Source organism: Suncus etruscus, chromosome 3 (assembly GCF_024139225.1).
Source record: "Suncus etruscus isolate mSunEtr1 chromosome 3, mSunEtr1.pri.cur, whole genome shotgun sequence".
Classification (NCBI taxonomy): domain Eukaryota; kingdom Metazoa; phylum Chordata; class Mammalia; order Eulipotyphla; family Soricidae; genus Suncus; species Suncus etruscus.
In genome coordinates this window covers 115,702,054-115,716,407 of record NC_064850.1, presented here as the reverse complement: position 1 = coordinate 115,716,407, position 14,354 = coordinate 115,702,054, and the positions used below count along the sequence as shown (strand labels likewise).

At 40.4% G+C, this 14,354-nt stretch overlaps 1 protein-coding gene and 1 non-coding gene across 3 annotated transcripts in view; both read right to left on the bottom strand.

Moving 5' to 3' along the window:
- Positions 1-14,354, bottom strand: part of SLC10A7 (solute carrier family 10 member 7) — a 224,016-nt gene that overhangs the window by 16,229 nt on the left and 193,433 nt on the right. For both annotated transcript variants that reach the window (XM_049770107.1, XM_049770108.1), the window contains 4 exons: positions 13,912-13,995; positions 11,062-11,227; positions 8,988-9,039; positions 1,097-1,170 (listed from right to left, as the gene is read on the bottom strand). In XM_049770107.1, the coding sequence (XP_049626064.1) occupies positions 1,097-1,170; positions 8,988-9,039; positions 11,062-11,227; positions 13,912-13,995 (376 nt within the window). The remainder of the gene's footprint in view (positions 1-1,096; positions 1,171-8,987; positions 9,040-11,061; positions 11,228-13,911; positions 13,996-14,354) is intronic.
- LOC126004931 (U6 spliceosomal RNA) lies at positions 11,920-12,028 on the bottom strand. The gene has a single exon (XR_007494136.1). It is a non-coding gene; the product is annotated as a U6 spliceosomal RNA (small nuclear RNA).

Sequence of the window (14,354 nt, the reverse complement as noted above, 5' to 3'; positions counted from 1 at the left end):
AGCCATTATGGTTTGTCCTGGATTTAAAAAGATGTGAACAGTAGTTTCCATTCTCCCTTCAGCTCCAATTTGATGAGGGTTATGAAGAGAAGCAGAGAAATTATGAAGAGAAACAAGAAAAACAAGAACATCATAGTGGAGTTAGATTCTCTCCCTTTTTCTCTTTTTCCACATCTCTTAGAAAGTTGGCCTAGTATCAACATCATTTTCCAAACCATAGGCTCTAAAATAGGCTTGGGGATCATAGAAGCATTATGTCCTATGTTTGTTTTCTATCAACCAGTGTCTGCTTACTATTGACCAGTGACTATTTTCTTTTGACCAATGCCCTTTCATTTAACACAAACAGACAGAATGACATCACAATTCTTCATTCTTATGAGGGGATGACCAAACTGCAAAGAGTTTTTCATCTGCATTCTCACTATCACATACCTGCAACCCCAGGGAACTGGTAAATGGCATCATTTCAATAATGATTCTGACTATTCAATTCCTTTTAATGACTAAAAAATATGGACTTCAAATAGCTGGACAGGTTATGGAGATAAAGCCACTACAGATATAACAGGACTTGTCGTCTTTCTATCCACTAACCAAGTATTTATTTTATGTAAGTATAAATCATATAATACTAATGATAACTAAATTGTTTCTTTATAGAAATAATACATTTTGAAATAGTCCTGATTTTCTCCCAAGATTCTAGAAAAGAAATTTTAATATTTTCCTGAGACAATTCTAGAACTTCTAAGGGTAAGTTTTTGACCATTTTTTTCTCTAGAAATAGCAACCTCAGCAACCTCACTCTGCACCTCTCTTACCATTAAATAAATGTTAACATTCTACATAAAATAACTTTTATGAGTAAAAATAAATAAATAAATAAAGACAAATACTATGTCATATTTAGGTCTGTGAAAAGTGATTCAATCAAATAAAGATATTTTAAAATACCCCCATCCTCACTTTGTTATTGGTCTTTATGGAAAAGAGTGGACTTGAATTTATTCAGAATGGTTTGAATTTTAGAACCATCAACTGGAACTTTCTGAGGTTAATCGAAAACTGGTCTTGAACTCTGTGAATCACTTACCCAAAGTGAGTGATTTGTGAGTAGAACAGAAAATGATAGCCACAGTGTCTGCTGGTGTGAAACCCGAATTATTCCTAGGGGCAAACAAAGTATTTTTTTTAAATATACTGTATTTGTATAAAAAAAAAAAACACCTCTGTAACATCCAGACAAATGCAATACCTACCTTCATCAGAATATTGCTCTTGGTGACAGGACCCAGTCTATGTCTATATATATATATATGTGTGTGTGTGTGTGTGTGTGTGTGTGTGTGTGTGTGTGTGTGTGTGTATATATATATATATATATATATATATATAAATTCTGAAATTTTGGGGGGGGATCATTTTTTGAGATGTTGACCCAAATGAAAAAAATCTTCCAAATGTGAGGTGAGATTATGTGTTACCTCACAAAGGGGCAGGGATTTCTGAAAACCAGGTAGCAAGAATCATTCTGAACTAAGTCAAGGTCATTCTTTGGTTTTAATCTGTCATTTGAAAGAGTTAATATAAGTCCAAAGAGATGGTTCCTTCAAGGAGTAATATTTCCTTTTTATAGCAAACATATTTTTGAGGAGTGGTATAACAAAAACTTAACATGACATTATTTATCAAAATGCATATAAAATGTCATTTGTGAAACAGATATTCTTTGTCTTTGCATGTCAAGACAACAGTCCCACAGTTAGCAGAAACAGACTTAGTTTAGACTAAGTTAAAACAGGATCCACATAATTTATCCAGAGCTCTGTCACCATAAAATGACAAAGCCTGGATTTAATTAAGGCCTCTGTCCAGTGTCTATGTGCTTAACTACTATGGTTTATTGTGATATAACATCTTAAACAGACAAAAAATGATTCACTTAGTCAAAATTCATTCAATGTTATCGGGGTCAGTGCTGGTCAATATAAATTCATCTTTCCTATTTTAGAAAACAAAGATTTAGAGACCTGCGAGCCGCAAAGGTTAGAAATGTAATTATCATTGTGTCCTTGCTATGTTAGAAATGAACCCTTCCTGCTGAATTGGGGTTTGAAGGTAAATGAGTCTATTCATTTCTTGACCTGGACTCTCACAGGAGAGTGAGCAAATGGAAATATTTTCTAGTCTCTATCCAGATTGGATGGCGTTGCAGATAGGTTAAGCTACCATATTCTTAAGCATCTCTAAACAGACCATCTTCAATTTTCATGAAAAGAAAATCTTCCCTAAATAGATTTCATGTCACGTACTCAATGGGGGCTTTTAGGTGCCCTCTTGTCCCTGAGTAATAGCAGAGAAAAGATTTACATGGTCCTTTGGCCCTGTCTAAAACATTTTGTAGCCTCATGATTTTTTATAAAATTTTGTTTGGGGGCCACACCCTGAGACATTCAGTACTTTGTGCTTAGGGTCCACTCCTAAAGGGACTCAGGGGATCATATGTGGTATCAGGGATCAAACCTAGGTTGTCTGTGTGCAAGGTAAGCGAATTACTCACTGCACTATTACTTGAGCTCCTAAATCTTTTTAATTCATTTTAGTAATTTTTCCCTCTCTCTTTTTAAGGTGCCTTTTCTTGATAACAACTTTCTAAATTTCAGGCTTCTCTATCAGATAAGTATTCTCTGTAAATATATATCCCCTCAGTAGAGCAAGCCTACTTCAGGAGGCCACATTCTGACACTGCACACATAGCACTACTTGTCATATCTCCCTTTTCTATCTTTTACACTTGGCAGGGGTGATGTAAGGTTCTGTAAATGCAGTGGTAAAAGGAATGAAGTTAGAGGAAGGGGAAGAGAGAGAGAGAGAAAGAGAAGGAGAAGAGGAAGAGGGAAGGGAAAAGAGAGGGAGAGGAAGGCAGAGAGAGGGAGGGGGAGGAGGTAGAGAGGGAGAGGAGGGAGAAAAAGGAAAGGAAGGGAAGGGAAAGGTTTGGCAACAAAAGACAGAATCAGCTACAACTTGGCAGGGGCAGAGGGATTGATAATGGGAACTCACAGAACCTTTCTGAGGAAGCAGCAACTGCACTGGCTCTAAGGAACAGTTTGAGGCAAGAGAAGATTTGAGTCAGAGATGAGGGTCAGAGATGAGGGTCGGTCAGGGATGAGGCTATGTGAGGATAGGATAAGGAGACAGGGGATAAGGAGCATATTATTCATCTGATTTGGATGCAGGACAGGACTGGCAGCCAGGAAAATGGATTGGAAAAGAAGAAGGGGCCCAATGAAGGACTCAGGGTAGCAGTATGATCAGTCAACCTGTTCCTGTAGAGATAACAGTGTGGAGCTAGCCTGAAGATGATGAGATTCAGCCAGGCACAGAGAGCTGTGAGGGCCAAGGAAGGTATAGATGAAATGAATGGGCCTATCACTGTGAATTCATAGGATTGTCCTTCCCAAAGGGCCAACTAAAAGTACAGACATGATTGCAAATACCCCTGCATTTAACCCTGACCATTCTTTCTGTTTAGATTTAAAAAATACTACCTGTCTCTTTGGGTCACTGTGAGAATAAATGTTAATGGTTGGTAAGAATTTGACCTATGACAAATGCAGTTGATTTGAACAGTCATTGTTGCTTTGAGAAAGTCAAGATGGAAAAGAAACAGAGCAAATAGATGATTGAGGGTGGCATTATTATGTCAACAGACATGGAGTCAAGAAGAGGCCCAGAGTGGATGTTTGTGTGAATCTCAGTGGTGGTATTAGTAGAGGTGGAGGGGATGAGGACTGTAAATTCAAGAAATCTGGTGAGGAGGTGCTGTGAGACATTTGAGTAACCTGCACTGGGGATGGGGTGAGAGAGGGAGTGAGACAGGCAGAAAGCTGAATTCACTGAGGAAACCATGCAGAGCAAAGCCTACAGGGTTAGTCTGAGAGGAGAGCTCCCTACTGTCCATGAGCTGGAAGCAAGAAAGTGAAAGAAGCAGACCATTCTAGGAAGGGGACGGCAAAGTGAAGGCCATTTATGTCAAAAAGTTTTCCTTTGTGATGGGTGAATTGCTTGATTCTTCTCCTATGAAAGAAGCTGAGGTAGCACTGAAGCACAGGTACTGAGGAAGGAACAACCCTGAAAGGGGCAGGTTGGGGAAAACATGAATCGACAGAGAATGAAGAACTTGCACAGAATGAATTGTCCACCAGTGGAGGCAGGACCGGATGCAATACCAGCTACCTGGCTTGGGGCCTGCTCTCCAGTGACACATGGGGTGTAAGGAACAGCACAAAGGTCTTTTCTGTGTTCACAGTCCTAGAGGAATAGTTTGTTTTTCTTCCAAAAAGCTCTAACAAAACACTCCTTTGGTGAATCTGCTCTGCTCAGGACTCTGCTCTCTGGATATGAACATTCTGAAAATATCAAGTTTCTGGCTGAGAAGGCTGACTGATTTGGCCCAGTCAATACCCCAACAGGTGTTTGAAAGAGGCCACTGTAGGACCCACTTGCCAGTCCTTTTTTGGTGTGGAGACCAAAGCCAGGCCACCTTGAGGTACCCATCCTAAGTGGTGCTGTACAGTGCCCTAAAGTTCTATGGACATAAAAGCCTAATTTGTGGAGAGGACGGATTAGAATATCAAGAAGGAAGGTTTATGGTCACAAGAGCATCTATTAACAGAGCAGATTCAGATTGACTCTAAAGGAACAGGTGCCCCAGTATCATGGGTCTCGGGGAAAGCCAAGAGGACAGGTTGCTCAAGACACTCTGAGTTGTTGAGGATGATGATGGGTAGAGGGAAGAAAATCAGAAAGAGACAAAAGAGGGGAAGTGGGAAAGAATTGGAGATGGAGGAGGAGGAGGAGGATGTTGGAAGAATTGAGAGGAAAAAACTTTGTTGGAGTCTCACAGCATTAAGGCCTACATTTTTCAGACAAGTTTCCCTTCAGAAAAAGAAATGATAAAATCCCACAAATCTCACAGAACTGGGATGATGAATATAGCCCTATGGAAAAGCACCTTTCCTAGCCAAACTCTGGGGGGGGCGGGGGAATGAGGAGGGGCCTTTAGAGGCAGAAAGTCATGGCTGCCATTGGGAGCAGCATCCATAAGCCATGTTTAAGTGGTAAAGACTGTAATCACTTTCAGGGAGAACAAGTCTATTGTGTCTGTTCACACTCTTGAAAGGAATCACATTACTATTTAGTTTCTAACTCTTTTTAATATTGATTTCCCTTTTATCCTGTTTTTATAATCCTTTTGATCATTTGAGCTTCCCTGGAGGGGTTTATTTCCTTTTCTTCCCCACTGGTCTTTTTTTATTCTCTTACAAACCTTTCAGTCAAATGCATTCTACATAGTATTTATTTCACTTTCCTCGGCAACGTCCACAGAGGGAAAACACGTCGGAAGGTTTTAGTCACAGAATCATAGAATATGGAACATTCTGCTCCTTGGAGAATGTTCTGTTCTGTCTGAGCCCAGCACTTCAGAGGAGGAAACGTCCCTGTCCAGTGCCTTGCGATGCTGACCTCTGTAGTGATTTAGAGGAAGGTCTTCAGCTCCCATAGCCAGAACTCTGGGACTCAGCTGCCTCACAGACCTCTCCTGCCCTCCAAGTCAGCCCTGCTTCAGGTGCTGTGGGGAAGCTAAGGCAGATCTTTGGTTAAAGATGCATGAGAAGGATGAAAAGGAAGGCCTGCACAAGTATTTGGATATTTGTTTTCTTCTTCTTTTCTTTACTTGAGGGCATTTTTGGGGGTATTTGTTTAGTGTTTTGTTGTTTTGTGGTTTTTTTGGAAGCCACATCTGCCACTGTTCAGGGGTTACTCCTGGCTCTGTACTCAGAGATGCTAGGGAGACCATAGGAGGTGCTGGGGGGCCCACTGTACATACAATGAAAGGGTTTTGTTATTGTTTTTTTTTGGTCACTCTAGTAACACTCTAGGGTTCTACTACACTAGTCATTAGTGTAGAAAAGTTTCATATATTTTAGTTAGGCTTCCAATTACAGCTCCTTCCTTCCTTCCTTCCTTCCTTCCTTCCTTCCTTCCTTCCTTCCTTCCTTCCTTCCTTCCTTCCTTCCTTCCTTCCTTCCCTTCCTTCCTTCCTTCCTTCCTTCCTTCCTTCCTTCCTTCCTTCCTTCCTTCCTTCCTTCCTTCCTTCCTTCCTTCCTTTCCTCCCTCCTTTCCTCCCTCCTTCCCTCCCTTCCTTCCTCCCTCCCTCCCTCCCTCCCTCCCTCCCTTCCTTCCTTCCTTCCTTCCTTCCTTCCTTCCTTCCTTCCTTCCTTCCTTCCTTCCTTCCTTCCTTCCTCACTCCTTCCTTCCTTCTTTTCTTCCTTCTTCCCTCCCTCCCTCCTCTCTTTCTTCCTCCCTTCTGTCCTTCCTCATGTTGGCCACATGCCAGACAAGTGCCTTACCCAATATACTACATAACTGGACTGTTTTCACTTTTCTGATATGTTCTAAACACTAGAAAATATAAAATCTCACAGACTCTTAGGTCACTAAAGACAGCAACTGATGGTTTTATTAATATACTCTTATATCTTAAAAACTGACAGAGGAAAAACTCAAAATTGAGTAGAAAAGCTATTTCTTTCATTATTAGCTTTTGAAATAGAAAACTATTTTGATATAATAAATATTTCACACTAGCTTATTGTTATTGAGCACTTTCTGATGCCAGGGCTTCCAATATGTATTAACTCTCAAATGAGAGAATTAAATAGGTATAATTTTTTAACTATTTAAATAGGTATACCTTTTTAAATAGGTATAATTATTTGATAGGAAAAATGATAAAAAAAAAAAAAGTACTAAGGTACTAAACTGGATGGGGACTCAAGCCTGCCTGAGTCTGGAGTTAGGATTTTTAACCCTGGTTTTACACTGTAGAGAGGTAAAAGGATAATGACTTTAAATGTAGTTTAAAGGAGTTTGCATGCCAGATACTAAACTGGCAAGGTGGTGGGTCACTAACGCATGCAAAAGAAAACCAGGTAAAAGGGATAATGGAGGGAGGGGATTTTGTAGACTAAACCTTTCTTAGTCATTCTAAAATTCCTTTACCTGTGGGAGTCTCAAAAAAAAAAATCCAGTCTGATTTTCATGTTGACAATTTTTGTCTTTCTAGATATTTGCATTCCAAATTGTTAAAAAAAAAAAGAGAGACCATCACCCTAATATGTGACACCCCTCCATTCCCTAACCAAAGGCTAATTTCATTTCATCTAAGTAGGAAAAATGAACAAATAGTAGAAAAATAAAAAGAGTAGAAAAGAAATTATGCCCAATGGGTCTGGGCAAATGAGCAATACAGTGCTTATATATGTGTGAACCCAAGAATCCAGGGAACATGTCAACAAATGCCCATCCAAACACAAGATACACATTTTAAAAGAAACTTAAATAGCTTAGTATACTGGAAAAAGAGAAAGCAAAGGCTTTTTGGAAATGTCAAGTGGAAATGAAATCAAGATACTCTTTGTCTCCCACCAAGACCCCTCCCTCTAACCATAGAATAATTAACTGTTTAATACTTGAATCAAGTTAACCCTCATAATCCACAAAGTCTGGCTTGAGCTCTATCTGTGCACGTGTCTTCCACTTTGTCTCCTCTGCCTTGACTATGTCCCTCCCAGGGCAATTGTTAGTGTATAAGTTCAAGTAGGACCAGCTTAGTATGGCCTTTTAGTGGTGGCTTTCTCTGGGGGTAACATTAAATATTATCTGCTGGCTACATGGTACTGATGGAAGAAGTTCTATTAGGGCTGGAAGTATAAGAATGGAAAAGATGGCCAAGGATGCAGAGTCCAATTAAGACAGGGAACAGCCCTAGTAAAGTCAGAAAAGAGAAAGTATGAGGTTCCTCTAGGGAACAGCTAAGATTTCACCTTGAGCTAAAGATAAGAATGAATGAAAATGAGGAGGGTTGCATGGACAATGGGCTGGGAGAGAGCCTGATTTGCCACCCTCCCTCCCTCAGATAAACTTTACTCTACAGCAGGGGTCTCAAACTCAATTTACCTGGGGGCTGTAGGAGGCAAAGTCAGGGTGATCCTTGAGTGTTAAGTCAGTAGTAAGCCTTGAACATTAGGGTGTGTGTGACCCAAACAACTAAAACAAAACAAAAATAAGAACCCTCAAGGGCAGGGCCACAAAATGTTGTACAGAGGGCCGTGAGTTTGAGACCCCTTCGTCTACAGTACTGCCTCGGGAACCACTGAAGCTCTACAGACAGGAGGGTCATCTAAGTTATTATAAGAAAGCTCAATTATGAAAGTAGTGCAAAATGTATAAGAACAGGAAAAAGATTCAGAAGTAAATGGGAGCAATGCATTGGAAATAAAGAGATCACTATGGCACCCATGATATTGTTCAGGGAGAAAAGAGGCAACAAGAATCTAAACTAGGAAAGTAAAATGTTTTAGAGGTAGAATCAAGATATTTTTAAAATAGTGGTGGGAATAATTCTGGTTTAAGTCACTGTGGGATGGCGGCTCCAGAGATGACAGAGCTAGAGCAGCATCAGGAGAGAAGATTAATTCCCTTTGGACTATATGGATTTGGGGCCTTTCTAAGTCAGGGTGAGATCTCAGAATGATAAGGACTGAGTGAAGAGAGGCTGGAAGGCAGGAAGACATGAAGAAGCCACCAGGCTCGATTGCCACAGCAAGAAGTTGACAGCTCAAGTCAGGAGGACAGAGAGGATTGTGACTGTGAAGAGAGAATATAGGTGCCAAGGACAGAACATTTGGTGATCACTACCTTTTGGGGGGTGACAGGATCCATGTGGAAAGGCCAGGGAGACAAGGAGAAAGTGAGAGAGAGTGAGAGAGAGAGAGAGAGAAAAGAGAGAGAAGAGAGAGAGGAGAGAGAGGAGAGAAAAGAGAAAGAGAGAGAGGGGGGAGAGAGAAGAGAGTGAGAGGAGAGAGATTTTTTCCTGCAGGCAAACTAGCAACTCAAGATGCCAAATTAAATCCACTTACCTTGTTGAGAAGATGAAGGTTAAGAGCATAAAACTCAGCTGAATAGAAAATACTAAAACGGAAGGAGAGAAAAAAGAGATTGATTCTTGATTAGTTCTCCAGGGGACCAGAGATCCTTCCCAGTGATTCTAAAGCCAACTTTGTAGCACAGTTACTGGAGTATTTGGTTTATTTTTGTCAGAAACATAGGGAACCTCAAATGCCAGAGCAAACAAATAAACCAATGGACATGGCCAAAATGCCACTGAATGAGTTTCAGCTTATTCTTAGTGAGGAACTCTCCAGGGCAAATGGAAAAACTAAGATTAAAAATTTGGCTCTTTGGGCCCGGAGAGATAGCACAGTGGCGTTTGCCTTGCAAGCAGCCAATCCAGGACCAAAGGTGGTTGGTTCGAAGCCCGGTATCCCATATGGTCCCCTGTGCCTGCCAGGAGCTATTTCTGAGCAGACAGCCAGGAGTAACCCCTGAGCACCGCTGGGTGTGACCCAAAAACCAAAAAAAAAAAAAAAAATTGGCTCTTTAACTCAATTACTTTAGAAAATGTTATTTTATGCTGTTAGTATCTATAACCAATAGCATAAATGTGATGGCATAGAAATGTATTTTGGATTAAATAACTTCTTTTTTCTTTTGCTTTTGCTTTTGGGGCACACCCAATGATGCTCAGGGGGGTTACTCTTGGCTCTGTGTTCAGAAATCGCTCCTGGCTTGGGGACCAAATGGGACACTGGGGGATCAAACCTAGGTCCATCCTAGGTCAGCCGCATGCAAGGTAAACTCCCTATCGCTGCGCCACCACTCCAGCCCCTAACTCATTTATTTCTAAAACTACTTTGAGGCCTTCCAAGGGGATTTCCAGGGAATCAGAGTTCTTTCCCAGTGATTCTCAGCCTAGTTGTATCCATTTGATATAATAGTTTGAGAATGTGTTGTTGCATGGGCCTGCTTCCTAGGGCTATCCTCCACATCTGGGGTATTCAGGAGCTTCCAGAGCTGTACCCTTGGGAGTTTGGGGACCACATGGTGCTAAGGATCAAACCAGGGTTAGCCTAAGAGGCATATGATCCAACCTTTCTGGCTGCAACTCATGCTGATTTTACTAACATTTTATAACATTCTACCTTTGTTTCAACAGCCAAAAGTTGTCTTTAGTATGATGGGATAAACAAAACAAAAGGACAATTTTGAGCATTAAGAGTTATGTGCATTTACTCTTCTTAAAAGAAAACAACACTTCGAGTATATTTTAGCAGTTACATTTTAGCCAATGCCACCAGTTATTATACTTAAAAAAATAAAAGCATCGTATCTTATGTTACCTTAAATTCCTAATAAAAGGTAAAATTACCTTTAAGTTATAGTAATAGAAAATGTTGAGCATGAGTTCAATGGAGCTTTTGCATTTAACAGATATCATGATTGTTTTCAACAGGCATTGATTTGTACACTGAATATAAAAAATTAGATATTAAAGGGGCTGGAGTGTTGGCACAAGCTGTAAGGCATCTGCCTTGTCGGTGCTAGCCTAGGATGGACTGTGGTTCGATCCCCTAGCATCCCATATGGTCCCCCAAGGCAGGAGCAATTTCTGAGCGCATAGCCAGGAGTAACCCCTGAGTGTCACTGGGTGACACCGGGTGCAGCCCAAAAACCAAAAATAAATAATAGACATTAAAAAAAGCCAAAACAAAGGAGATAAAGCTCTAAGAGCTAATGTCTTTTTTTGGGGGGTGGGGTGGGAACTATTAGTAGCACTCAAGGGTTACTCCTGGCTCTGTGCTCAAAAAACACTCCTAGCAGGCATGGGGGACTACATGGGATGCCAGAGATCAAACCTAGGTCAGCCATGTGCAAAGCAAATGCTTTTCCTGCTGTATTATTTCTTCAACTCTGCTAATTTCTTTTTTAAGACCAGAGATGCCCAAGACCAGGCCACTGAAGATATGAGATCGTCAGAAGGCTGCTTTCCTGATCACTCTCACACTCAGAATAAGTTCAGAAAATGCTAGTAACTAGGTTTTGTCAGGGGGAGCACGGAGAGGGTGAGGGCAAGTGTCCCCTGTGATCACTTACTGATGAACAGGATGATGATGAGGCTGAATGTGTCCAGATCAATGTTGGGGTTGGCAAAGGTGTCGCAGAAGGTGGTGTAGATGATCATGAGAAGGACGCTGCTACTCACGGCCCCAAATGGGGGCTTTTTCCTTTCCAGCCAATCTTTGATGTGCCTTCGGACGATCTGAAAGACAGACACCAACAACAGATTGTTGCCTCATTCCAGAGTAGTGCAGATTGACTCGGGCATCACCGATTGCCTCTGACAGCAGAAAGACACGAAGGAAGAGTCCTGTGGGTGATGGCCACTGAGGACATCGAAGCTTCCCTACCACAACGCTCATCTGCTGGGGGAATGTCACATTTGGAACTCGACTTCCGTGGCTGGCCATAATGAGGTGGATTTTTCAAGCACGTTCAAATCTATCCTTCATCACACCAAATGTTCTTTGCTAGCTGTCACAGAGACATGCCCATTAAGCCTCCCCCCAGTTTATCTCCTCTGCTGATCCTAATGGATGTGTGTAATTATCACAGTCCTCTCGGCCTCCATGGAGAATTCTGAGTGCAACTTTGGGAACCTTAAAAACCTGACATCTTCAAGAATTTCAAGACGGTGGATAATCGAAAGTGATCCATGGAACGTATGAATATTTAAAATGCTAGAAATGCACCAGAAGTTTTTAATTAAATTATAACTCATGCTTGAAAAGCAAACGTGCATGTGTTGTGGGAGTTTAAATTATTCAAACATCGAATATCTGGAGTTTTTGTGAATCCGAAGACAAATGCCATTTGCATGCTTTCAGAATTCCGGAATTAATACGAAAAAAATGAATCCACCTGTCCTAACTTGGCTACAAAAAGCATTTGCAAAACAATAAGTTACACAGCAATTCTCTCTTTAAGTGACATCCTTGCGCAGGATGACAATACTAAAATTGTATTGTTCCAATTTTAGTATATGTGCTGCTGAAGCGAGCACTCTCTTTAAAAATATCAAATCATATATTTAAAATTTGGACTGTCTGTATATTGGTGGAAACTTCTCTTGGTATAGGAGATGTAACCATATTATTTATAACCTTTGCACTTGTGAAAGAGACTGAAGAAACCTTTTAATAAGAATGAGAGTTGAGACATATTAAGTTTTGAGTCACTCATTATCCTGCCTAATTGGACATGATATTTCACAACAGGCTGAATTACCATGATCCATTAGCAATAATGAGGTCAGGGAACTTCTTTCTCACAAGGCTGATGGGGTCCTGTCATCTCCAACTCTGTCACAGAAAAGGCTGCTTCCACCATGGGGCGGCCCTTAACAGACACTCACAGAATAAATGACTCTCTCGAGAACTTCTGATACACAGGCCTGTGGCATCAACTCGGTCCTTTCTTTGGGGCTCAGGAAGTGAAGTAAAGGAACTCAAGAAGGGGAACCCAGGCCAGCAAGCTGAGAAGCTGGTCCCTGATTCAGGTACAAGACATTGTGGGGCTGGTTGGAGGCAGAAAGATGGACAGTGATCACTTTTGTTTTTCTTGGTGGTGGGAGAGACCACAACTAGTGCTGCTCGGGTCTACTCTAGCTTGATGCTTGGGGTCACTATGTTTATGCTTGGGAGACAATGCAGAGCTAGTGATGGGAGTCCAGGCTTCTGCGTGCACTCAAACCCACCCTAACTCATCAGCAAATCGGAACTAAATCTAGAATCTAGTGGCTTTGGGATCAACCTCTGTGCTACGAACTCTCTTAATACCCTTTTTCCTAAAATTGACTCTTCTTAGGGTACAGTAAGCTCCATGTCCCTTTCCATGATTAAAATACCCATCTCTTTCTGAAATTTTTATGCTTGTAATTAAATCATATGCTCATTATGAACTTGATATAAGAAATTTTAAAACAATTTTATTCTTAGTCCAATAAGAATGATCAAGGAAACTATGGTTTTCTAGGATTTTAAGAAGAAACAGGTTTGAAATGAATAAGAGTTAATAGGCTTAGGAGCTATAGAACAATGCACTTACCTTGCAAGTGGCAAACCTGAGTTCAATTCCTAGTATCCTATAAGACCCTCCTCTAAGCATTGCCAGGAGTAATCCCTGAAAATTGGCTAATGTGTCAACCTCCTCCCCCACCAAAAAAAGTGCTAATAAATCAAAGGCATAATCACAAGCAAATTGCGACTGCTGGAGGCATCTATGAAGAAGCATCCAAAGACACACAAGAGTTCCCAATATTGGCAAAAATGTCAAGAACTTATTGGAGGGAGCAGGAGAGATAGCACAGGGGTAGGGTGTTTGCCTTGCAAGTGGCCAATCCAGGACCAATGGTTGTTTGAATCCCGGCATACTATATGGTCCCACTTGCCTGCCAGGAGCCATTTCTGAGTGCAGAGCCAGGAGTAAACCCTAGTGTCACCAGGTGTGGCCCAAAAACAAACAATAAACAACAATAACAACAACAAAAAAAATCCAAAAGAATTTATTGAAAGCTGCAGAATAAAGTAATGATCCATCAAATGTTTTTGATATAATTACCTGGAAAGAGAGGATAATAAATGAAAAAAAAAAATCAAGATTCTGTATAGATGGCCATATAAATTTTTTTTTTTTTTTTTTTTTTTTTTTACAAAGCAGACTGACTGAAAAAGCAAACAGAGAAGATTTTGGGGACTAAAAGAAATATTTATTTTAGTCTTCTAATTTTCATGTAGTTCTCTTCTTAATTTTCTTATCTTTTTTAAAATTACTTTAGCTGTTAATGATTGAGTTTCAGTCAATACAACATCTCTCAATTTTCTGGCCTTTACATTAAGAACATGCACAATTTGATCTGCACAGAGCAGAGAGAATGAGTGAACTTACCTGTCCAATAATAAGAGGGACCACGACGGTCATAAAGAGCTGAGAGAAGATAGATGTAAAAGGCACAGATGAGGATGAACCGAGCTATAAAACAAGAAAAGAAGTTATGAATCCTTGGTCCAGTTCTAGTTAACACTGTATCTCACATGCAACTCAAATTTGTATCTATCTACAAAAAAAAAAAAAAAAAAAAAAAGCACAATGCTTTCAATTTTTCTCAACTTTGTAAAACAGACTGTTGAGTAATTTTCACATGTAATTGATGTTTGGAGGCTAAAGAGCAATGTCCTAAGCCTTTTCAATAATTATAATTTATTCCAATTGCTAATTATTAAATGCATCTATGAGTAGTGAGGTCGTTTTGTGTTCAGACTGTCTACACTCACAACTTTGTGTGGTTTCCATTTTGCCTCTCTCTCCCGATACCCATAACAAAAGTATGG